Source organism: Elephas maximus, chromosome 5 (genome assembly GCF_024166365.1).
Source record: "Elephas maximus indicus isolate mEleMax1 chromosome 5, mEleMax1 primary haplotype, whole genome shotgun sequence".
Classification (NCBI taxonomy): domain Eukaryota; kingdom Metazoa; phylum Chordata; class Mammalia; order Proboscidea; family Elephantidae; genus Elephas; species Elephas maximus.
Window position 1 is genome coordinate 74,146,143 of NC_064823.1, and position 25,493 is coordinate 74,171,635.

Here is a 25,493-nt window from a genome sequence, read left to right on the forward strand (position 1 = left end):
GTATTCTGTGTTGTAAATTCTACCTCCGTGATATTAATGGGGGCCTTTTTTTTTTTTCTGGTGGTACAGTGGTTAAGAGCTACAGCTGTTAACCAAAAAGGTCAGCAGTTCAAATTCACCAGACACTCCTTGGAAACCCTATGGGCAGCTCTACTCTGTCCTATAGGGTCACTATGAGTCGGAATCCACTCGAGAGCACTGAACAATGACACGATGTTAATGAGGCAGGATTAAAGATAGTTATGTTAATGAGGCAGGACTCAATTCTACAAGATTATGTTGTGTCTCAAGTCAGTCTCTTTCGAGATAGCTCCTAGACCAGGGGAAGATTGATGACAAGGACCTTCCCCCAGAGCCGACACAGAGAAAAAACTTTCCCCTGGCGCTGGCACCCTGAATTCGGACTTATAGCCTCCTAGGCTGAGAGAGAATAAATTTCTCTTTATTAAAGCCATCCACTTGTGATATTTCTGGTATACCAGCACCGGATAACTAAGACAGAGGCCCTGGGGCCCCAGATGAAATGGAGAGCAAATGTGGTAGTGGTAACTGGCAATGATCTGAATGATTCCAAATGAATGATATTTTTAATGACCATCCAGTTGAACTCACTAGGGACTTTTTTTTTTTTTTTGGTAAGATTATAGGCAGTTTACATTTTTGTATCCAGATGGACACTGACTCTGAGTACAATGATGATGAGGAAGCCAGGAGTGTCAGCTGGGGGGCAGCGGGGGAGGGAGAAGGTAGGTCAAAGGTCCCTTGGGAAGGGAAAGCATCATGGAAAGCTTGAGGAGACATAGGAATGAGGGGTTAATGCCCAAAGTCAATGGGGAGGAAAGGGACTTGAGGCCTTCTGTGTCCTCTCAACTCTCCTTCCTGCCAGTAGGTCCCTTCTCTTTCTATGATGAATCTGAGGCTGACAGCGGTTTAGTGACCTGCCCAGGGGCACAGAAAGGACCTCTGAGGTCCAAGCCTATACTCTCTGACACCAACATCGAGCCTCCAGCCATTGCCAAATTGCTGAGCTGGTGTCTGTGCACCGTACACCCCTCACTCGACAACACTTCCCTCTAGGCCAAACATTCTGCAAACCCTGCCTCTGGACAAAGAGACTGGAAAGAACCTTGTCTTCACGATTCTCTGGGGAGTGAAGGAGCAGTTATTCAGCAACTTTCAACAACAGCGACATTTTTTCTGCTCTGGCACAGAATTGGCCATGGCTGGTGGCTGGGAAGGGAGATGGCCCACCAGCCCGTCATCTGTCCCAACTTCCCTGGAGGACCCGAGCCTGGGTATAAAGGCCAGCTGTGCAGGAGCCGGCTCAGCCATTCCAGCCCCAGTGAGTGACCTGTGGCCACCAGCACAGAAACCCCAACGAGGCAGACCCTGTTCCTGACCATTGTGCTTGGCCTGATCACTGCCCTGCAGACCCAGGATGCCCAGCCTCCAATGAAGATGTGAAGTGCAGTCAGGGTGGGGACCAGCCAGTGGGGGTCAGGGAGCAACTGAGACCCAGGGTTCCCCCATCCCATCTGAGGAGGTTTTCATTTTAGGGTCAGGCATCAGCATCTGAGGGGTGGTCAGACACATCTCCCAGTGGGTGCCAAAGGGCTGAGGGCATGGATGGTGGTCTGGTCGACCCACCTGTCCTCCTAGAGCCCATGGTCCAGGGTAGAGTGCAGAGGCCAGGAGCCACCATTCCAGGTAGGCCTGGCACACGGTCTGGGCCATATGCCAGGTGGAGAGGGGTTGGGTGGGTGGAGAACACCCCATGTTTTGAGCCCTTGGGATGGGTAGAGTGGGGGGCTGAGCACAGCAGAGCCAACCCTGATGGACAGGAACACTCTCCCAGTCTCAGGGAAATAATATCTAAAGGCCATGGTAGCAGACCAGGAGGCCTCAGGGAAGAAGCCGGAGGCAGTGACCCCCTGACGCTTGCGACCCTGGAGGGGGGCAACCTGGAAGCAAAGGCCTCCATGCTGTGAGTGTTGCCACAAGGTGGCCAGAGCCTCAGGGCCTTTGCTTTCCACAGACCAGGATGAGCCCAGGTGGTGGGGTGGACAGACCACAGGTATCCCCTCTCACCCCCTCCTATGACTCTTACCCCTACCAGCTTTGATGAGGAAGCTGGGGAGGGGGCATCATGGGGGAGGGGGCGCCTGCTCTGCTGACTTTGTAGGGGGAGGGCATTCTCTCTGCCCACAGTTCCCTTTGGGAAAAGACTTTTTTTTTACCCAGACCTAAGTCAGACCCTAAATTACACCCTTGTTTTTTTTTTTTTTTTTAGTAGTAAATTAGTAGTAAATTGGAGACCCATAGGGACTGGGTTTGCAGAATGACCAAGAAGGGACAAAAGATGCCAGGAAGAATGCATGGGGGACAATGGAAGGCCCCTTTGAGGCCCTTGTGCAGCACATACCTGTGTGACTTCCTGACCAGGTGCTGCGAGGAGAATGCCACAGGGGCTGGACTCAGCCCAGGGACTGCAGGGTAGTGGGGGAGCAAAGCCATAGATGGAGAAATGAGAGTGCTGGCTGATATTTCAATAAATCTCAGAACCTGCCATCCCAAAGTGCTGGACCCCTGGGGGTCCCTTGTGAAGGTTTTTCTCAAGAGGCATCTGTTACTGTTATACCCTTGCTGTCCAGACCCCCACCTCTTCTTCTCTTGTCCTCCCCGCTGGCCCTAATGTGAGGTGGGTGGTCCTGACAGATGGCATCCAGACAGGGAACAGGAAGGCAGGAGCAGAGCCAGGCTGTGAAGCCCATGAGAAGAAGATAGTGCGTACTGGGTGGTCCTGAACAATGAAAGAAAGTGGCAGGAAAAACAGACACGTGAATCTTTCCCTCACACCATGCACCTAGAGAGATGATAGAAAGATTCAAGAGTTTGCCAGTAAGTACATAAATTGTTTTTGTTGTTGTTGTGTGCCATCGAGTTGATTCCAACTCATAGAGACCCTCTACATATGTGGGTAAAAATACTTAACTGATGCCAGGGCTAGAGAGAGTCTCTAAGCATAAAGGCATCATAAGAAATCTTCCATAAAAAGATGAAGAGATCTTATCAAGAAAGTAAAGACGGAACCTACAGAATGTGAGAACATATGTATTTGGCAATCATATATGTGATAATAGTTCAAAATTCAGAATATATAAATAATATATTCTACAACTCAACAACAAAAAGACAAAAAACCTAATTAAAAATAGATTAAGGACTCGAATAGACATTTCAGCAAAGAAGATCTACACATGGCCAATAAGCACATGAAAAGATATTCCGCATCTTCAGCCATCAGGGAAATGCAAATCAAACCCACAGTGAGAGACCACCTCATACCCACTAGACTGGCTATTATCAGAAAAATGAAAACTAACAAGCGCAGGTGAGACTGTGGAGACATTGGAACCCTCATCCATTGCTAGTAGGGATGTAAAATGGTGCAGCCACTTTGGAACACATGTTGGTGGTTCCTCAAAAGTTAAACATAAAATTACCATATGACCCATCAATTCCACTCCTAGGTGTATACCCAAAAGCATTGAAAGCAATGACTCAGATATTTGTATACCACTGCAGCACTATTCACAGTAGCCAAAAGGTAGAAACAACCTAATTGTCCAACAATAGATGAATAAATAAACAAAATGTGGCATATCGATACAATGGAATATTACTCAGTCGTAAAGAAAAATGAAGTTCTGATTCATGCGATGACCTTGAAAGCATTATGCTAAGTAAAATAAGTCAGACCCAAAGTACAATTTATTATATGATCTGATTTATATGAAATATCTAGAGTAGGCAAATCCATACAGACAATAGTATATTAGTGGTTACCAGGGGCTGGGGGGAGGGGAAGAAGAAGAGGGAGTAAATTTCTGTTTGAGGAGATGGTAAGGTTTTGGAAACGGCTAGTAGTGATGGTAGCACAACATAGTGGATGTAATTAATGCCACTGAATCGTACACTTAAAAAGGTTTAAAATGGAAAACTTTTTAGTTTTATATATTTTAGCACAATAAAATAAAAAATATAAAAACATAAAGAGATCTGGCTCTATAAAAACATCAAATATGTGGGGGAAATTGTTATAAACAAGTTTGAAAATCAAGTGACAAGATTTCCTGGTTCTGTAGGATAATGGTGTCTGCTTAAATCCAAAATTTCCACACCTCTGTCAGAAACCAGGTAGAACAGTACCAGTAACTCATAAAAACACTGTGGTCTAGGAAGTGTGGCATACCCCACATGACCCACAAGTGGGGAATCTCTTATCCAAGCCTCCAGGGCCAGTGCAGACCCTGTGTCAGGGTGGGAGTCTGGGCCATTGTTCAGAGACAGAAAAGGATGATGGGGTCCCAGGGATGGTGGAACACAGACAGCACCAACTGGGGCTCCCCACCGGGAGAGCACCCCACCCTCAATGGGGAAATACTGGGAAAGCTCATGTGGATCAGGGGACTGGCTACTGAGGAGCTGGAAAAAGGGAGTTTGGAAGGTGCTGGACCAGAAGCAGCAGTCTTATTAAGGCACTGCTTCTGCTGGAGGTGGAGGGTACTTTGACAGAGAAGTCCCTTGGAGGAATGGGGGTGAAGAAAGAGAAGACAGCAAGTGGCTTAGGTTAAAGATCTTACCAAAAAATCAGAGGATAGTTCATAGACCCCCAAAGCTACTATTTGTTAGGAGTCCATTTCAATTCATTTTTTTGGCTCTTTAGCCTACTTCTTTGCATTATTTTTAAGTGGTTGCTCTAGGGATAACCCACCATGAGTCTGCCATTTTGTCCTACTCTGGTGGCTTGTGTGTTGCTGTGATACTGGAAGGTTTGCCATTGGTATTTCAAATACCAGTAGGGTCACCCTTGGTGGACAGGTTTCAGCGAAGCTTCCAGACTAAGAAAGACTAGGAAGAAGGACCTGGCAGTCTACTTCTGAAAAAACTGGCCAGTGAAAACCTTATGAATAGCAGGGGAACATTTGTCTGATATCCTGCCAGAAGATGAGCGTCTCAGGTTGGAAGGCACTCAAAATGCAACTGAGGAAGAGCTGCCTCCTCAAAGTAGAGTTGATCTTAATGACGTGGATGGAGTCAAACTTTCGACACCTCCATCTGCTGTTGTGGCATGACTCAAAACGAGAAGAAACAGCTGCAAACATCCATTAATATTCAGAATGTGTAATGTACAAAGTATGAATCTAGGAAAATTGGAAATCGTCAAAAATGAAATGGAATGCACAGAGATTGATATCCTAGGCATTAGTGAACTAAAATGGACTGTTACTGGCCATTTTGAATAAGACAATCATATGGTCTACTACGCCAGGAATGACAAATTGAAGAGGAATGGCGTTGCATTCATTGTCAAAAAGAACAGTTCAACAAGGGATATCATTGCTGACGTCAGATGGATCATGACTGAAGGCAAAGAATGCCAGAAAGATGTTTACCTGTGTTTTATTGACTATGCAAAAGCATTTGACTGTGTGGATCATACCAAATTATGGATAACATTGTGAAGAATGGAAATTCTAGACACTTAATTGTGTTTATGAGGAACCTGTACTTAGACCAAGAAGCAGTTGTTCTAGCAGAATAAGGGGATACTGCATGGTTTAAAGTTAAGAAAGGTGTGTGTCAGGGTTGGATCCTTTCACCATACTTATTCAGTCTGTGTGCTGAGGAAATAATCCAAGAAGCCAGACTATATAAAAAAGAACGTGGCATCAGACTTGAAGGAAGACTCATTAACAACCTGCATTATGCAGATGACACACTTTGCTTGCTGAAAGTGAAGAGAACTTGAAGCACTTACTGATGAAGACCAAAAGCCACAGCCTTCAGTAATGATTATACCTCAACATAAAGAAAACAGAAATCCTCACAACTGGACCAAAAGGCAACATCATGATAATTGGAGGAAAGACTGAAGTTATAAAGGATTTCATTTTACTTGGATACACAATCAACGCCCATGGAAGCAGCACTCAAGAAATCAATAGACACATTGCATTGGGCAAATCTGCTGCAAAAGACCACTTTAATGTGTTAAAAAGCGAAAATGTCACTTTAAAGATGCACGTGTGTCTGACCCAAGCCATGGTGTTTTCAACTGTCTCATATGCATGTGAAAGCTGGACAATGAATAAGGAAGACCGAAGAAGCATTGAAGCCTTTGAATTATGGTGTTGGCAAAGAATATTGAATATACATGGACTGCCAGAAGAACGAACAAATCTGCCTTGGAAGAAGTACAACCAGAATGCTCCTTAGAAGTAAGGATGGCGAGACTTGTCTCACATACTTTGGACATGTTATCAGGAGGGACTAGTCCCTGGAGAAGGACAGCATGCTTGGTTGAGAGTTAGCAGAAAAGAGGAAGACCCTCAACGAGATGGATTGACACAGTGGCTGCAACAATGGGCTCAAATATAGCAAAGGTTGTGAGGATGGTGCAGGACTGGGCAGGGTTTTGTTCTGTTGCACATAGGGTCGCTATGATTTGGAACTGACTTGACGGCACCTGACAACAATTTAGCTTTTAAAGCCTAGTCAGTATTGTGCCACTTTACATAAATTGTAGAAACCTTGCAACCGTATAGGTTCATTTTCTACCCTGATTCTTTATGTTACAGATGTCTTATGTATTATTCTTAGCTGTCTTTGAGTCAATTCTGAAGCATGATGACTCCATATGCAGAGTAGCTTTGTAGGGTTTTCAAGGCTGTGACCTTTTAGAAGCAGATGTCAGGCCTATCAGCTAATAGTCGAGCTCTTAACCATTTTCGCCACCCAGAGACTCTGTCTTATGTATTATAGCTTGATATATTATAAATATCACAATCAATGTTATAGTGTTTGCTTTAAACAGTCATAGGCATTATAAAGAAATTAAAAAGAAAAAAAAAAGGTAGTTTTTATATTCACCTGCTTCTTACACTTCTGATACCCTTGGTTTCTTCCCAAAGGTCCAAGTTTCCATCACGTATCGTTTCCCTTCAGTCTGAAGAACTTCTTTCACCATTTCTTGTATGCAGGCCTGTGGCCCACAAATTTTCTCAGCTTTCTTTTACCCGAATATGCTTTCATTTTGCTTTAGACTCTTTCAATTTTTTTCTATTTCACTTATTTCTGCTCTAATCTTTTTTATTTCCTTTCTTCTTGTACCCAAGGGCTCCTTTTGCATCTCTCTTTCTATTTTTTCAAGTTGTAGGGTTAACGTTTTGATTTTGACCCTTTCTTCTTTTTGGATGTGTGCATTTATTGCTATAAATTGCCCTCTGAGCACCGCTTTCGCTGTGTCCCAAAGGGTCTGGTAAGATGTGTTTTCATTCTCATTCGGTTCTATGAATTTCTATATTCTGACCTTGATTTCTTCTATAACCCAGTAGTGTTTGAGCAAGGCGTTTTTCAGTTTCCATGTATTTGATTTTTTCCCTTGCTTTTTCTGTTATTGATTTCTACTTTTATGGCCTTATGGCCAGAAAAGATGCTTTGTAATATTTTGATGTTTTGGATTCTGTTAAGGCTTGCTTTGTGGCCTAATATGTGGTCTATTCTGGAGAATGTTTCATGTGTTTTAGAAAAGAAAGTATACTTGGCTACCGTTGGGTGGACTGTTCCGTATATGTCTATGAGGTCAATTTGGTTGATTGTGGCATTTAGATCTTCCGTGTCTGCCATGGATTGGATTGTGTCCCCCCAAAATATGTGTCAACTTGGTTAGGCCATGATTCCCAGTATTGTGTGGTTGTCCTCCATTTTGTGATTGTAATTTTATGCTAAAGAGAATTAGGGTGGGATTGTAACACCCTTACTAAAGTCATATCCCTGATGCAGTGCAAAGGGATTTTCCCTGGAAAGTGGCTGCTGCACCACCTTTTATCTTACAAGAGATGAAAGGAAGGAGAAGCAAGCAGAGAGTGGGGACCTTATACCACCAAGAAAGCAGTGCTGGAAACAGATCCTGTCCTTTGGACCTGAGGTTCCTGCGCTGAGATGCTCCCAGGCCAAGGGAAGACTGATGACAAGGACCTTCCTCCAGAGCTGACAGAGAAAGGAAAGCCTTCCCCTGGAGCCGGTGCCCTGAATTCAGACTTCTAGCCTATTGAACTGTGAGAGAATAAACTTCTCTTTGTTGAAGCCATCCACTTGTGGTATTTCTGTTACCACAGCACTAGATTACTAAGATAGCGTCTTTATTGAGTTTCTTTCTCGGTGTTCTGTCCTTCACTGAAAGTGGTATGTTAAATTCTCCTACTATTATTGTGGAGCCGTCTATTTCTCTTTTCAATGCTGTTACGGTTTGTTTTATGTATTTTGGAGCCCCGTCACTGGGTGTGTAAATATTTATTATGGCTATGCCCTCCTGGTGTATTGATTGACCAGTGTCCTTTCTTATCCCTTGTGGTGGATTTTGCTTTAAAGTCCATTTTGTCAGAGGTTAATATTGCTACTTCTGCTCTTTTTTGATTGTTGTTTGCTTGATATGCACCCTGTTGTTCTATGCTGATAAGGGCCTATGCTGCTGAATTGGCCTACACAGGTCTAGACTGGGGTGAAGGGCATTTTAAGTCTGTGGCCCCCTTATACCTGTGCTTAGACAAAGGGGTAGTGCCCGCCCTGAGTTCCAGGCTTAGGGGATGTGGCGATTTTTTAAAGCCATGAGCTTCGTTTGGATGTGGTTAGTCCCGAGTACTCAGCTTTGGGGAGTTGGTAGTTTTTCTTTTTTCCTAAAGCCTGGACACTCTTTTGGGTGAGATAGCTCATATTTATAGCCTACAGGGTGTGGTAATTGTTGAATGCTGCTCGACTATTATCAGGGTGGAGTGGAGGGGGGTGGGTGAGGGGAAAGTGGCACTTCTCCATTAGGAATGTCCCAGAGAGGGTGGGGTTATTTTGATCCTGAGCACAGGTTAGATGCTTGCACTTCACTTTCTCAGATCCACCTGACGTGGTGAGACGCATCCCAAGCACTACTGCTCACCTCGGTCAGTGTGCACCAGCTGACCCAGACTGCGGGGTGCTGGCTTGCTCAGGACTGACACTTCTTTGCTGCTTCTAAACTGTCTCTTCCTCCCACTGCTGCTCAGTCCTAGTCCTCGATTCTATCTTTGGTGATCAGGGCTCCTAGATTGTCATGTATAATAGATTCACTTGTTTTTTTGGGGTCTTTGTTATAAGAGGGACCACAGGAAGTATCTGACTGTTCTACCATTCTGGCCCCACCTCCTCTCATTATAATTTTGATTTGCATTTCTCTAACAGCTAATGGTTGTGAGCATTTCCTCATGTGTCTTTTAGCTGCCTGAGTGTCTTCTTTGGTGAAGTGTCTGTTCTTATCCTTTGCCCATTTTTAAATTGGATTGTCTTTTTGTTATTGAGGTGTTGAAGTATTCTATAGATTTTTGTAATCTGAGATTTTTTAAAATCAAATTTGGGAAATTTTTATCCACTGTTTTATCACATATTTCTTCTGCCCCATTATTGTTTTTGCTCCTTCTGGAACTCAATTACACATAAGTTAGACATTTTGATCTTTGATTACAAAGATTTCTGAGGCTCTTTTTTTATTTTTTCAACCCTATTTTCCATTATTATTCTTAGGATTCGATTATTTCTACTGATAAATCTTTAAGCTCACTGACTCTTCCCAATTTTTGTCTTGGCCCCATCCAGCGAATTTTTTCTTTCATATATTGTAATTTTTAGTTTTAGAATTTCCACTTGGTTGTTCTTTACAGTTCCTATTTCTCTGTTTGGATTTTCTATTCTTTCATTTACCAAGAGGGTATTTTCCTTTATGTCCGTGAGTGTTGTAGTAATAACTTCTTTAGAATCCTGTCTGTTAATTCTAATAAATCCTTTCTCTTGAGGTTGGGTCATATTTTTCTGTTTTTTCAAATGCTGAGTAATTCTAGATTTTATCCTGGGCATTGTGAATGATGTATAAACTCTGGATTTTGTTATGCTCCTCTGAAGAGTATTGATCTTTTTTTTTTTTAAGCTGTTAACTTCTGAACTCAAACAGCAAAGTCTACTTCCCCTGCAGTGGGTGGCCCACAGTTTGACTTAGCTCTTTTAGCTCTAGCTGGGCTGCTTGAAGTCTGCCTGTGCATTCATATTTTAGGGATCATTCTGAGATTTGGACTGAGTTTATGCCTAGATTTGGGGGTCTTCCTCTGTGGCTCTCTTCTTTCAGGATATCTCTCTTCACTTTTTAAGCAGCTATAATTTCCCTGGACTCTGTCCTCTGGTTCACAATGCCAACAGAAGAGGGCACTGTTGAACTAAGAGATGGAGCAAGTAGACAAACACTTCCACTCTCCTCACAGAGTTGTTACTGCTGGTCCAGGAAAAGTTGACACAGTTTATCATGGACATGAAAAGGTACTATCATTTATACAGAGTCACTATAAAGAGAAAACAAAATGTTAGGTGGGGCTGCCCTAGAACCAGACCCTGCACAGGGCACGTTCAGAATTGTTTTGCCCGCAATTGGTAGAGGGCTCCTCCCAGGGACATTAAAATGAGTTACTATCCAGTTGATTCCAACTCATAGTGACCCCTTGTGCTACAGGGTAGAACTGACCCATAGAGTTTTCTTGACTGAAATTTTTACAGAAGCAGGTCACTAGGCCTTTTTTTCTGTGGTGCTGCTGGGTGGGTTTGAATGCCAACCTTTTGGTTTGTAAGTCGAGTGCAAACAATTCGCATCTCCCAGGGACCTTAGAACAGTTTCAGATTTACAGAAAAATTAAGCCAATAGTATAAAGATTGTCATATATACACCTTCATCTGACTCCTGCACAGTTTCCCCTATTATTACCATATTAAATTAGCATGCTACAGTTGCCATAAGTAATGAACCAATATCGATACATTATTATTAATGAAAATCCATCCTGTATTCAGATTTCCCTTTTTTTTTTTTTAACCTAATCTCCTTTTTCTGTCGCAGGATTCCATCCAGGACACCACATTACATTTAGTCATTTTTCTTCTTAGATTCCTCTTGGCTGGGACAGTTTCTCAGACTTTCCTTGTTTTTGATGACCTTGACAGCCTTGAGAAGCACTGGTCAGGGATTTTTCAGAATGCCTGTAAATTGCAATTTGTCTGATGTTTTCCTCATGATCAGACTGGGGTGATGGGTTTTTGGGAGGAAGACTAAGAGGTAAAGTGCCATTCTCATAACCTCATATTGAGGGGATGTACAATCAATGTGACTTATGACTGCTGTTGTTGATTTTGATCACAAGAATTGAGTTAAGGGAGTTACACTTGGGACATGCCCAGGAACCTTCCAGTCTGGTCTACAGTGAGTGCCTGGTGAGGTGTCTGGGGCCAGCATGAATGTTCCCCATGGACATGGGGGCTTGGGTCTGTCTGCCCAACTGTTTCTTGCCCTGCCCAACCCAGGAGGGCAAGGATCTGCTCAGCAGCACCTTCCTAGTGGGTAATTTCTAGGTCAAGCTGACACCTGCTGTGTTGTTACCAGGCATTGCTGAGAGTGTGTGTGCGAGGTGCACCATGGGTCAGAGAGGCACAAAGATGCTGTTGTCAGGCCCCAGCATGCACCAGGGCACCTGGCCTCCTGCTGGAGTCAGCCCTGGGTCTCAGGACAGATGTTCACACACAGAAGCTATCCAGGCCAGGGAAGGGGAGAGACAAATTCTTGCTCAGGAGGCAGCTGGGCCAAGGCCTGCAGAGCTGGTGCCCAGGGGACTCAGCCAAAGGCTCTGTCTGAACATCAACAACATTCGGCATCTTGTCCCACTTATGCCCATGCTTAAAATGAGAATAACGAGGACTCTCAGGAGGGCTGTGGGGGTCCAAGCTGTCAGGAAGTAGAGCAGTTGGGAAAGCTGGGAGGGGAGGGCAGAGGAATGAGAGACAAAGGGAGTTGCAGAGCTGAGTGTTAGAGACAGAACTGGGGTGGGACCTCAGTCCCTGAAAGGATTCTGGCAAGAGGGAGGACATGAAACTAAAGGTCGTTGAGCCTCACGAGCCAAGGACTCCTAGGGGTCTCATATACCATGTCTGTGCATTCCCACAGTGTATTAGTGTCCTGGGACTGCCATGACAAAGTACCACAAAGTGGGTGGCTTAAAACAAAAGATATTTATTGCCTTATGGTTCTAGCGGCTGGAAGTCTGAATTCAGGATGTCAGCAGGACCATGTTCACTCTGAAGGCTCTAGGGGAAGATCCTGTCTCTCCCAGATTCCTTGGCTCATAGCTACATCTTCACGTGGCTGTCCTTCCTGTATGTCTTTCTGTGACTCTTCTCTTTTACAAAAACACCACTCAGATAGGATTAGGTTCCATCATTCTCCAGTATGACCTCATGTTAACTGATAACATTATCAAAGACCCTGTTTCCAAACAAGGTCACACACACAGGTACCAGGGGTTAGGACCTCAACATGTTTTTTTTTTTTTTTGATCCAATCCAACCATAACATCCATCTTTTTAGTAATAGCCATCCTGGTGGGGGTGAAGTGATATCTCATTGTTAGTGACTACTGATGTTAAGCATCTTTTCACATACTTATTGGCCATTTGTATATCTTCTTTGGAAAAACATCTATTCAAGTGCTTTGCCCATTTTTTTTTTCAAGACATTGGATATATTTATTCTTTCTTCTCTAAAGTTGAATTTCCATGGGGTGTATGTACTATATGCATCCATCCTTCCTTCCAACACGGTCTATTAAGGAGTAGCTTCTTGGGAAAGTCAGGGTGGGTCTTTGCCAACAGTTGCTTGCAGTAAGTTAGAATTTAGGGGGCACCTGGAAGATTTTGCATGAAACAAAGTCTTCTTCAGAAGCCACTGATAACTTGGCCACGAAACAGATTTTCAGTCTGAGGGTTTAGTGCCCTTGTTTCCCAGACTGCCATCCATGTAGAGAACTAGTTGTAAAAATTATATGGGTAAGAGTTCTTCTTGTAGAAGCTGGTTCCCAGGACACACAGTTCAGCCTGAGGGCCTGAAATGAGGTCCACGTGGATGGTTTTCAGTTGTTTTGTTTTGCTTTAAAGAAATAGATGCCTCTAGATGCTATAGGTGTTAGGTTATTCAGACCGGAGAAGATTTGAACTTTTACCCTGTGCTTGAGATTGACTCATAAGTCAAGCAGTTATATAAATAACAGTTCCTTGCCCATTTTTAGTTATTCAGTTATTTGTCTTTTTATTGTTCAGTTGTAAGATTATTGGATGTTGTTGTTGGTGGTGCTGTCAGGTTGGTCCCGACTCATAGCCACCCCGTGTGACAGAGTAGAACTGCCCCATAGGTAACCTCTACAGGAGCGTATCACCGGGTAGTTCTCTTTCAGAGCCACTGGGTGGGTCCAAACCAACAATCTTTCAGTTAGCAGCCGAGCACTTAACTGTTGCCACCAAGGTTCCTTAAGAGTATTGGATACTAGACCCTTATCAGATATGTGATTTTCAGATGTTTTCTCCCATTTTTTGGCTGTCTTTTCATTTTCCTTATAGTGCCCTTTGAAGCACAAAAGTTTTTGTTCTGATGACATTCAATTTATCTATTTTTCCTTTGGTTGCTTGTGATTTTGATGTTTTCTCTAAGTAACCACTGCTTAATTCAAGGTCATGAAGATTTACACGTTTTCTTCTAAGAGTTTTATAGTTTTAGCTCTTACATTTAGGTCTTTGGTCCATTTTTAATTAATTGTTGTATAAGGTGTGAGGTAGGGGTCCAACTTCACTCTTCTGCATGTGGAGATTCTGTTGTTCCAACAACATTTGTTGAAAAGACTATTATTTCCCCATTAAATAGCCTTGGCACTTGTGTTTCTGGGGTTAGTTTGAATTGTAGTTCCTTGGGACTATTTTTTTTTTCTGGCTGTGTGAAGTTTCACACTAAGTATGTGCAGACTCCTAGTTAGCTAGATTCTCAAGGGGACCCTCTGCAGATTTCTGGACCTCTTCCTCTGCAGAGCTCCTCTCTGGTTCTTTGTTCTATACATTCTAGTCATCTCAGACTCCACCAAGACCAACCTTTGTCACTTTGACTCAGCATGGCTACCTTGCTCTGTACATGATCCCCCTCTGTGACAGTGTTGAAATCCCCTCCAGACTTAAAGCTGCAGTGACAACAGCTGCTGTCATGTGTGTCTCTATCAGAGACCACAGCCTCGCACTGCCCATTGTCCAATGTCTGAAACAATCCTTTTACATATTTGACCAGTTTTCTCTTTGTGAAGAGGGTGGGTATGTAAGCCCACACCCTGTTCCCTCCTGAAGGCTGGGTAGGAGTTTCTGCCCCATCATTTCTGGCCTGATCATTTCAGTATCTTATTAACTGTTTCTCTGCTTCTTTATTTGCCCCCTAAAATCTATTCTTGGTGAAACTATCTTGGAAGAGAGTCTGGCAGCTTCTTACAAAGCTAAACAGAGGCTTACCATACGATCCAGCAATCGTGCTCCTGGGTATTTGCTCAAATGAGATGAAAACCTATGTCCACACAGCATGCACATGAATGTTTATAGCAGTTTTATTCATAATAACCAAAAATTGGAACAGAGAAGCTGTCCTTCATTAGGTGAATGGATAAAAATTGGTATATCCATATAATGGGATATTATTCAGTGATAAAGAGAAATGAGCTATCAAGTCATGAAAAGACATGGAGGAACCTTAGATGCGCTTTGGTAAGTGAAAGAAGCCAGTCTGAAAAAGCTATATATTATATGATTCCAACTTTATGACATCCTGGAAAAGGTAAAAGTATAGAGACAGTGAAAAGATCAGTGGTTGTCAAGGTTTCGAGGGGAGGGGGGAGGGATGAACACGTGGTGCACAGAGTATTTTCAGGGCAGTAAAACAATTCTCTATGACATGCACTAGTCAAAACCCATAGAACTGTACAACACAGAAGAGTGAACCCTACTGTAAACTGTGGACTTTAGTTACTAATAATGTATCAATATATGGATTCATCAGTTGTACCAAATGTACCACAGAAATTGGAGGGGAAACTGTGTGCAGGGGGGAGAGAGGGTATAAGAAGACTCGCTGTACTTTCTGAGTAATTTTTCTGTAAATTCAAAACTGTTCTAAAAAAAATAAAGCCTACTTAAACAAATCTACTCTCAATTCTCAATGGGGTCCTTGTGGCCCAGAGGTTAAGCATTTGGCTGCTAACCAAAAGGTCAGCAGTTAGAATTCACCAGCAGCTACTTAGAAACCCTATGGAGCAGTTCTACTCTGTCCTATGGGGTTTCTATGAGTTAGAATGAATTCAGTGGTGATGTTTTTTTTTTTTTTAATTCTCAACGCAGCAACTAGAATGACCCTTTACAAATACAAGTCACCTTGTGACTTTGTGAGAGCTCTCTAGTGCTTCTCTGTTCCACCCAAAGGAAAATTAATGTCCTTATAGTGGCCTTCGAGGGTGGCACAGCAGCTGCACACCTTCTGTGGCCTCATGGGTGACTGTTCTGCCCCTGTGTCACTCTGCTCCAGTCGTGCTCTTCTCCCTCTGTTCCTGGAACATGCCGGCTCTCTCCCACCTCAAGGTTTGGGTGTTCTTCCACCTGGAATCGTGGCTCACTTCCTCACTACCTTCAATTCTGTGTTCAAATGTCATTTTTTTGATAAGGAGCAGAGTGTTCCACTTGAAACACAAACCACTCCTTGTTCCAGTACTCCCTCTCTGTCTTGTTCTACATTGGTTTTTTCCTCATAGCACTTATCACCTTTTAAAATAATATATCATTATATGAATTGGTGTTTGATCAGGATACAGAAACCACATGGTAAGTGGAACAGGGATAATTCATATAAGGAATAATTAACTCTAAAGGCCTAACAACAACAAAACGAAACAAAAGCAAACCAGTTGCCATTGAGTAGACTTTGACTTATAGTGACCCAATGTGTTACAGAGTAGAACTAACCCCCATAGGGTTTTCTTGGGTGAAATCTTTATGGAAGCAGATTGCCAGGTCTTTCTTCCATTGTGCCACTGGGTGGGTTTGAACCACCAACTTTTTGGTTAACAACCAAGTGCAAAGTATTTGTACCACCTAGGGACCTCTAAAGGTGTAAAGAGAATTCTAAACAGTAGCCCAGGGCTGCAGGAGAGTAGCTGAGGAAGGAACAAACTTGAAAAGGGGCTTCCTCCCCGAGGCTATGTTCAGCCCATGGGGTGGCGGAGAAGTTGGTTAGGTTGCCCAGGGCTAGAGCTGGTCTGTGGTCAGGACAGAGGCTATTAGGTAGGGAAATGCAGGTGGGGACAGGCTAGTAGGAAGTCCAGTCCCTCCCTGGTGTGAGTGGGCTGGGGCTCATGGCTGGTGTGCCATTGGATATACTGGGAATCCTCTTGTGGGGGTGCCACTGAGTCTCACTTGGAAGCTGCCTCAGGGAGCCCACCGAACATGGCATGGGTGAGTGCCTTTGGGGGCCCCTTAAGTGTGCCACTGCCAGTCCATATGGTAGGAGCAAGAAAAAGAGAAAAGGAAGCACCCTGGAACTAGGAAGACAACCCCTTCTTGCTGTGTTGTACCTCCTAAGCCTTCTTTGAACAAAGCTTAACATCATGCCAAGTGCAAAGAGGAGTGCCTACTGGGTCCAGTCCCATTATCACAGAGCAGGCAATGAAGAAAATATTTGGAGCAACGCATTGGTAACTGGCATCAATGCACTTATTCATTTCATTTATTTTCTGTTTCCTATGTTGTCTCTGGGTGGTAGAAATGGTTACGTGCTTGGCTACTGACCTAAAGGTTGGCAGTTTGAATCCATACAGAGATACCTCAAAAGAAGGCCTGGCGATCTATTTCGAAAAAATCACAGCTATTGAAAACTCTGTTGTTATGGATTGAACTGTGTCCCCCCAAAATGTGTATTAACTGGCTATGCCATGATTCCCAGTATTGTGTGTTTGTCCTCCATTTTGTGTTCTGAGGTGATTATCCTTTGTGTTGTAATTCCTAACCAATGAGGCAGGACTAAATCTACAGGATTGGGTTGTATCTTGAGTCAATCTCTTTTGAGACATAAAAGAAGCAAGCAGAGAGGAGAGAGACCTCATTATCACCAAGCTAGAAGAGCTAGAAACATGCACATCCTTTGGACCTGGGATCCCTGCACCGAGAAGCTCATAGACCAGGGGAAGATTGATGACAAGGACCTTCATCCACAGCCAATAGACAGAGAAAGACTTCCCCTGGAGCTGGCACCCTGAATTTGGACTTCTAGCCTCCTAAACTTTGAGAGAATAAATTTCTGTTGGTTAAAGCCATCCACCTTTGGTATTTCTGTTATAGAAGCACTGGTTAACTAAGATACTTCTGAAGCACAGTTCTACTGTGACACACATGGGTCACCATGAGTCAGAGTTGACTCAATGGCAACCGGTACTGGCATCCCCAGAGGTAAGATCTATGAGAGCAGGGCATTTCATCTGTTTTATTCTTTGACGTATTCCTTGTGCCTAGAAGAATGCTTAGAATATTGAAGTTGTGTAAAAATATGTTGAATAAATGAATAGATTCAGTTTATTCCTTTAAAGCCTCACTATTATTCTGTCTCATGAAAATATGAACTTTTGTGTAGCTGTTGTTATTCTGAAGGATATTTGAGGTATTTCTAAGATTCGTAAGCAAAACAAAGTTATCACAGGATACAGACCTGTCAATTGGCTTCTGTAACGTTTACGGCCCAGAAAAGCCTATGGGGTAGTTTCACTCTGTCATATGGCATTGCTATGATTAAGAATCAACTCCACGGCACCCAGCAACATAACAACATTTTTGGAGTGATGATTGTGTGTGGCATTGAGTCATAGGCTATATGCATTTAAAAAAAATTTGGCTCTTCGCGATTTTTAAAAAAACAAGCTTTTTATTTTGAGATAATTGTAGATTCACGTGCAGTTGTAAGAAATAATAGAGCGATCATATACACCCTTTCCCCAATTTCCCTCAATGATAACATCTTGCAAAACTATAGTATAATACCACAATCGGAATATCAATACAGTGAAGATGCAGAACATTTCCATCACTACAAGGATCCCTTTTGTGAATAAATGTCCAGGAATGAAATTCCTGGTCCTATGGTTGTTACCTGTTTTGTTTTTAAAGAGACTGCGAAACTATTTTCCAGAGTGGGTGCACTGTTCTTCCTTCCTACTAGCAATGCATCAGTGGTCTCACCGGTGACTGTTCTGCCCCTGTGCCACTCTGCTCTAGCCGTGCTCTTCTCCCTTCCGTTCCCGGAACATGCCGGCTCTCTCCCACCTCAAGGCTTGGGTATTCCTTCCACCTGGAATTGTGATTATTGCATGGCTCACTTCCTTCACTACCTTCAATTCTGTGTTCAAATGTCATTTCCTTGATGAGGAGCAGAGCGTTCCACTTAAAACACAAACCACCCTTTGCTCCAGTACTGTCTCCCTGTCTTGTTCCACACTGGTTTTTTCCTCATAGTACTTATCCATTGCCATCGAGTTGATTATGACTCATAGCGACCCCGTAGGACAGAGTAGAACTGCCCCATAGAGTTTCCAAGGAGTGCCTGGTGGATTTGAAGTGTCGAACTTTTGGTTCGCAGCCGTAGCACTTAACCACTACGCCACCAGGGTTTCCTCATAGCACTTGACCACCTTTTAAAATAAGTATCGACGCCAGCATCTGGAATTGTCACTGTTTTTTTTTTTTTTTCCTCAAATATTTATTTATTGTGCTTTAGGTGAAAGTTTACAAATCAAGTCAGTCTCTCATACAAAAACTTAACACACCTTGCTATGCACCCCTAGTTGCTCTCCCTCTAATGAGACAGCACATTCCTCCCCTCCGCCTTGTATTCCCTATGTCCATTCAACCAGCTTCTGTCTCCCTCTGCCTTCTTCTCTTGCCTCCAGACAGGAGCTGCCCACATAGTCTCATGTGCCTACTTAAGCCAAGAGGCTCACTCCTCACCAGTATCAATTTCTGTCTTAGAATCCAGTCCAATCCCTCTCTGAAGAGTTGGATTTCGTCCATTTCCTCAAACTTGTCAAATTTCTGTGTTGGTTTTTTGGTAGTATTCCCTGATTATTCTTTTGATGTCTGGATGTCTGTAGTGATAGATCCTATTTCATTCCTGAGGTTGATAATTTATATTTTCTCTCTTTTTTCTTTGTCAGTCTTGTTAAGCGTATCTCAATTTTATTGATATTTTCAAATAACCAGCTCTTAGCTTATTAATTTTCTGTCTGCTTTTCTGTTTTCAATTTTGCTGATTTCTGTTCTTTACGATTTCCTTCTTTCTTTGAGTTTATTTTGGTCTTCTTTCATAGGTTCTCAAGGCATTAGAGTATTAATTTGGACCTATCCTCTTTTCTAATTTATGCATTTAGTGCTATAAAATTCCCTCTCAGCACTACTTTAGTTGTAGCCCCCAAATTTTGAAATGATATATTTTCATTTTCATTCAGTTCATTGTTAATGTCTTAAGGTCCTTAGATTAGTGACTCATATAAGAAGTGAAGTATAAGCTCTCTGGGGTACAGTCAACAAGAATAGGGAACAGGAACAACTTTGCCCTGTGTACTTATCTGGCCCTAAAAGGGCACTGGCCCTTCCTTCCCCAACCCAGGGAGGGCAGAGCTCTCTACTCAGGAGCACCTTCCAAGCAGAGGATTAGTTACTGGATCAAGCTGGCACCTTCAGTATGGTCTCCCAGGGATTATTAGAGAGTGCTAATAATTACAATTTAGAGCGGGCTTGGGGGTGTCCAGTCTTGGGCCAGAGAGGCACAAAGATTTATTGTGAAGCCTCCAGCATCAGCCTTCAGACTGGTTCAGCCCTGTGTCTTGGGGCAGGTGATTCAAGCTCAGAAGCTACAGGGGTCAGGGAAGGAGACCTTGCTCAGGAGGCAGGTGGGGTTGGGGGCAGCAGAGCTTACAGGCCAGCACATGGCCTCTTGATGCCTTTGATCGTTCATCAAAAGTGAATGGGATGTGAGGCCTGCTTTTGGGGGGCTATAGGAGTTATTAAGGGGTGAGGGAAGTGAGAACACTTTGGGAAGCTGGGGTTGTAGAGGCAAGAGAGGTTAAGTGAGTTTCTTATGTGTTGGTGATAGGGCTGTGAAGAAGCCTGGTCCCCGAATCCCATTCTGGGCAGGAAATGGGGAGAAAACTCACAGTTATTGAGCTTCCTACATGCCAGGGAATCCTACAGACTTCCCAATTACCTCAACGTATCCTCACAATAATCCTTCTCAGGTTATTTCCACATATCCTCACAATAATCCTTCGCATAGTATCTGAACATATCCTCAAAATAATCCTTCTCATGCTATCTCAATGTAACCCTACAATAATCCAAACAGGAGAATTTATTAGTTCCCTTGTTGGAGAGGAATCATCTGAGATTTAAAGGGACTAAATAACTTCGTTTACTCCTTTAATCCACAAATACTTAATGACTACCTAACATGTGGCTGGAATTTTTCCTTACAGTGGTAATAAACTTGTGAACCCCAGACATCAACCCCCCATTCATGGGGAGCTTAGGTTATGACAGGAGGAGATGGTCAATGAACATGTGTACAAAGGCATGAACGAGATAACTAAGATAAACAAGATAATCATACAGATTGAAGTGGGGCGAAGAAGATGATATTGTTTCCAGGTGACGACTAGGGAAGCCCCAGGCTCCACAGGAAGATCTAAGATGGAGTCTCCCAGGCATGGGTAGAGCAGGTGCAAGGGGTCATCTAGGGCAGGTAAAAGCCTGAGCTCTTTGGAGCCCTAACACTAATCTTAACAGGTTAGGTAAATAGGTGTTGAATTTGGAACGCAGCCGATTGCAACCCCCACCTTCTCTCCAGTTCTGAAGCCCAGTTCTTGGTGAGTAGAAATGTGAGACCTCTGGTTCAAGAACTTGCAGATATCCCAGGCCAAGGGCTCCAGCAAAGGCACTGGGTCGGAAAAGAATGTGACGGAGCGGTTCACTCTCCCTCTGTGGCTCTGAGTGCAAGTGCCCACCCTCTCATGCTGATGACACACTTCCTCCAGACAGGCTTATTGGTGAGTGGGCACCCTTGAGTGGTACAAACACTGCCAGCATTCTGCATCTTTTGTTCTTGGGGTGGTATTTAGTTCCTATTCATCAGATTCCAACAATAACCACATTCCACCTTCCCCAGTGGAGAATTGGCCAGGTCCGTGGGGGAAGGGCTGTGGTCTGCCTTCTATGCCAAGTGCTCAAAACTCAGGATCTGAGAGGAATATAAAGGGCAGTGATGTGTCCTTTTGTATTTGGCTTCTTTCACTCAGCATCATGTTTTCAAGGTTTATCCTTGTTGTAGCACGTATCAGGACTTCATTTCTCTTTACGGCTTATTATTCCATTGTATGGATGGACCACATTTTGTTTATTCAGTCATCCATTAATAGGCACTTGGGTTGTTTCCACCGTTTCTTGAGAATAGTGCTGTTGAGAATAGTGCTGTTAGGAGCGTTATTGTACAAGTTTCTATTTGAGTCCTAGCTCTCAAGTCTTTTGGGTTCATACCCAGGAATGGGATTGCTGGGCCATAGTGGTAATGCTGTTTAACTTTTTGAGGAACTGCCACGGTGTTGGGGCTGCCATTTAAGGTCGATGTTAGATCCGGTCTATGGGCCCTGGGCTCCTGACAGGGGATGGTTGGAGGGAGCAGGAGGATTCAGCACTTTGGGCCCCAGATCTGGTCCTCCTTGGGGTGGGGGTAATGGGCTCAGTGCAGTGACCTGGTTAAATGCCCTTGTGCTCCCTCCCCAAGGCATTTCAGGGTCCTTTGGTGCAAGGACTCATGGAAGCTCGGCCTTGTCCTGGCAGAGAACTGATTTGTAGGGCACAGAGTCCCTCAGCCTCTGTTTGGGGTTGAGTCTGTATGCTGGGTTTGTGCTGACTGAGCCCTGGGTGTGACCATGCAAGCCCAGCTGGGCTTTGGGGGTTGCATCCAATGGCACTGGAGATGGCATTGGGGGCCCGGTTATGGCAGCTGGGCGGTGTGCATTCAGGGTGTCAGCTGGCTCATGTGGTGATGCTGGCTCACATTCATTCCCCCCAGCACCCCCAACTCCCACCTCTTCCCTGTCTCCAGATCACAGGGACCTGGTACGTGAAGGCCATGGTGGCGAACAAGAACCTGCCCTTGGAAAAGAGGCCCAAGAAGGTGTCTCCTCTGACAGTGACTGCCCTGGAGGGTGGGGACCTGGAGGCCTCATTCACCTTCCTGTGAGCCTTGCCCCTCTGCGTTCCTGGGCTCGCCACCCTTCCTCTCTCCCTCCCTAAGCAGCCTTACCCATTGCTCCTCTACCTGCCGAATATTTGCATTTTTGCATGTTGGTAAAATAAATAGCCACCTAACTTTGGGGGAAAGGATACCAGGAGGTGCCCTAAAGCTCAGGAAGGGGTGGCAATGAAAGTGTTGGGACACCTGGGAAGAGGGACATCTGGGGCGGGTGAGCTGAGAACAGGCTCAGGTGTGCTACCTTCTGTTTTCTAGAAAGAAGGATCAGTGCCATGAGAAGAGAATTGTGATGGAGAGAGTGGGGGATCCTGGTAAATACATTGCAAGTGAGTCCCATTCCCCCCTACCCCCCACAGAACCCCATTCACAGGCTGGGACAGACTTCCTGTCCTGTCCAAACGACAGGAAATACTAAACTCCACCTCCCCAGAGTCTTGCTGCCCCACATACAATGACCTGACATCAGACGCCCGGTGTGGCAGATTCCTCAGCAGCAGGGAATGGCTGAGCTCACCTTCCCCTTCTGGTGGTTCTAGCGGTTCAATTGGTAGAGACATGGGGTAAAGATCAGGGAGGGACAGAAGCATAGCTGGGGGTGGGGGGAGGCTAGAGTCCAGCTGCCCTGGGCTGAGATGGCCAAACTCCAGCCTCTGAGGTCCTCTGCCCTGATCCCCTTCTCTTGTTTCCATGAGTAGGTGGGGACCCTTCCCCCAGGCGGCAGTTTTCTCCCAGTGCTTGGGGTCCATGGTTTTGGGGAACATCAGGACCCTGGGCTCAGGCCAGGCTGGGAGGCCTGGGAGCCGGGCAATTTGTACAGCTAGGATGGCCTAGAATCTGGAGCCTTCTAGGCTATTTATTCTGTAAGTGCTCAAATGTTTTCTCTAGGAATGAGACACTAAAGGCCCATTTCCTCTTCTTGCATAGAAGGGGGCAAGAAGCACATCTACCTCCAGGAGCTGCCAGTGAAGGACCACTACATCATTTTATTTGAATGCCAGCATGACGAAAGAACCTTCCACATGGGAAAGCTGTTGGGTGAGTGGCTGCAGACCCCCAGAGCCCCCGTGCCCCTGGTGCCTCCATCTCTGCCCCAGGAGCCAACCGCCCAGCTTCAGCCTTGTGGGGGTTCTGGGCAACGTGACCCTGCACTGGCCTCTGCTAGAGGTGCAGTGGGGCCCAGGGCTCCTCAACTGAGTTCCCTGCTGGGGGAGGTAGGTAGGGAACCTGTGAGCAGGGTGGGACTGTTGGAGGACGGGCTCATGAAGGGGATTAGCACCTCTGCGGCTGCAAAGCATGTTTCTGGGTGGGGGGAAGAGGGAGTCTCTGGGCCTGGGGCTGGGTCAGCTGGGGGCAGGGATGAGCTCTGCTCCTAGACCCTTCAAGAGGAGGGACCCTCAGGGCAGGTTAGTTCTGATAGTCATGTGGAGTGGGGGTGATGGTAGTACAAGTCCTCTGGGAACAGGGACAAGGTCCTCCCAGGTCAGGACTGGGATCCTGAGAGTCAGCTTTGGGGACCGCTCCGTTGTTTGGGGTCTTTGCCTTAGCCCTATCTTCAGGGCCTGCTGGGCTGTCTTGTCCCTGATTCAGTCTCACACTTCAGGTTCACTTTTGGGCTGAGTTGTCCCCCTGAGGAGTCTAACACTCCCCCAGCCCCACAAGTGCTGGGAGGCGGCCTCTCTGTTGGAGGCTTTTAGCAACCCCAAATCCATGTCTCCCTCTCATCTCACCTGTAGGCAGAAGCCTGGATATGAATGTGGAAGCCCTGGAAGAATTTAGGAAATTCACTCAGCGAAAAGGGTTCCAGCAAGAAAACATCATTACCCCAGCCCAGATGGGTATAGGAGGGCTCTGCCCATTGTGTCCCTGTGTCCCCGGGGAGGAAGCGCTATGGATCTGTTTGCTTTATCAGTTCTCACCTGCTATAGGGACATGGGGCTCAGGCTGGGTCTGGTCATGGGTGTCTTTGACCTGAAGGCAGGGGTTAAGTTCAGGCTGTGCCTTGTTAGGCATCTTCTCAAGCGTGCTTTTTTTGTCCCCACAGAGAACTGCATTCCCGAAAGTGAATAGGGTGAGTAGGTACTTCTGGAGGACGTTGGAAATAACCTGAGTTTGGGGTCCACTGGGCTGAGAAGCTGTGTGCTCTGGCATCAGACCTACTCAATGGGGGAGAGAGATGTCCCCTTCCCACCTCCCCTTGCTCTGCTCTGGCCTCCTGTCAGCTCAGGCCCCTGGTCATTACCCTTGGAAATCTGTCCTCTAGTGTAAGTCCCAGGACACTCAGGATCCTTTCTTTTACCTAATTAAACCTGTCACACCACAGTGTCCTGGCCAGTGATGTAAGGTTCCTTCTCGGGGCTTCTGCTCCTCCAGGCCTGTGACCATACTGTTCTTGTCAACGAGTGCCTCTTGCTGTTGGAGCTGGCAGGGTCTCCACTCGGTATAACCCCTCTCACATGCCTCCCCTCAACACAAACACAAGGAACACATTTATGAAAGATATTCATTGACCCGCTGTCTTAGTGTCCTGGGTTGTCCTAAAAAAACACCTTAAAGTGGGCAGCCTTAAAGAACAGTCATTTATTGTCTCACAGTTCTAGAGGCAGCAAGTCCAAATTGGGGTATCAGGCACTAATCTCTGCTCATGATGCAGTGGGGCCCAGGGCTCCCCAGCTGAGGTCCCTGTGCGGGCATGTGGATCTGGGGACTGGCGAGTGAGACTGAGGGAGGCAGGCTCTGAGAGAGGAACTGCCCATGCCTCTCCCCTAGCTTCTGGTTTCTGCTGGCCATCCTTGGTCTTCCTTGACTTGTAGATGTGTCTTCATATGGCATCTTCCCCCTGTGTGTGACTCTGTCTCTGTGTCTCTTCTCCTCTTCATAAGACACCAGTCAGAAGGGATTAAGATTAGGACCCACCTCATTAATTACCTGTCGTATCTGCAAAAGAAGCCCTATTTCCCCAAAGGAGGTACAGGTGTTAGGACTTCAGCATATCTTATTGGGGGACACAATTCAGTCCATGACAGCTCCCCAGTCATTGGAGGGGTAGAATCAGAACAATGCAGATCAACTCTCCCTCTAGATACCCATATGCTCCCAGAGTCAGCCAGAGAGGGGACCTCTCTGAGTCTGGCATCTGTCCTGTTTGCTCTGTACCCTGAGTGGCCCTGCTGATGTCTCCCCTTCTTTCCTGACCCACACAGCAGCTCCAGTGGGCACCTCCAGAGATCCCTGC

General features: G+C 45.1%; 1 protein-coding gene across 1 annotated transcript; it reads left to right on the forward strand.

Annotated features, from left to right (window-relative positions):
- Nucleotides 1-670: 670 nt before the first annotated feature.
- LOC126076710 (odorant-binding protein 2b-like) lies at nt 671-24,328 on the forward strand. Its single transcript, XM_049885282.1, has 7 exons — nt 671-746; nt 1,212-1,342; nt 22,112-22,245; nt 22,517-22,587; nt 23,186-23,296; nt 23,995-24,096; nt 24,303-24,328. The coding sequence occupies exons 1-7, from the start codon at nt 671-673 to the stop codon at nt 24,326-24,328; spliced, it is 651 nt and encodes a 216-aa protein (XP_049741239.1).
- The last annotated feature ends 1,165 nt before the right edge of the window (nt 24,329-25,493 follow it).

What these genes read in the sequence shown, in the direction of transcription:
- LOC126076710 (XM_049885282.1), top strand. Translation starts at nt 671, where the DNA reads ATGGACACTGACTCTGAGTACAATGATGATGAGGAAGCCAGGAGTGTC. An exon ending in GGCAGCGGGGGAGGGAGAAG is followed by an intron (nt 747 to 1,211) that starts GTAGGTCAAAGG and finishes GCTCTGGCACAG; the next exon opens with AATTGGCCATGGCTGGTGGC. An exon ending in CCACATGGGAAAGCTGTTGG is followed by an intron (nt 23,297 to 23,994) that starts GTGAGTGGCTGC and finishes TCTCACCTGTAG; the next exon opens with GCAGAAGCCTGGATATGAAT.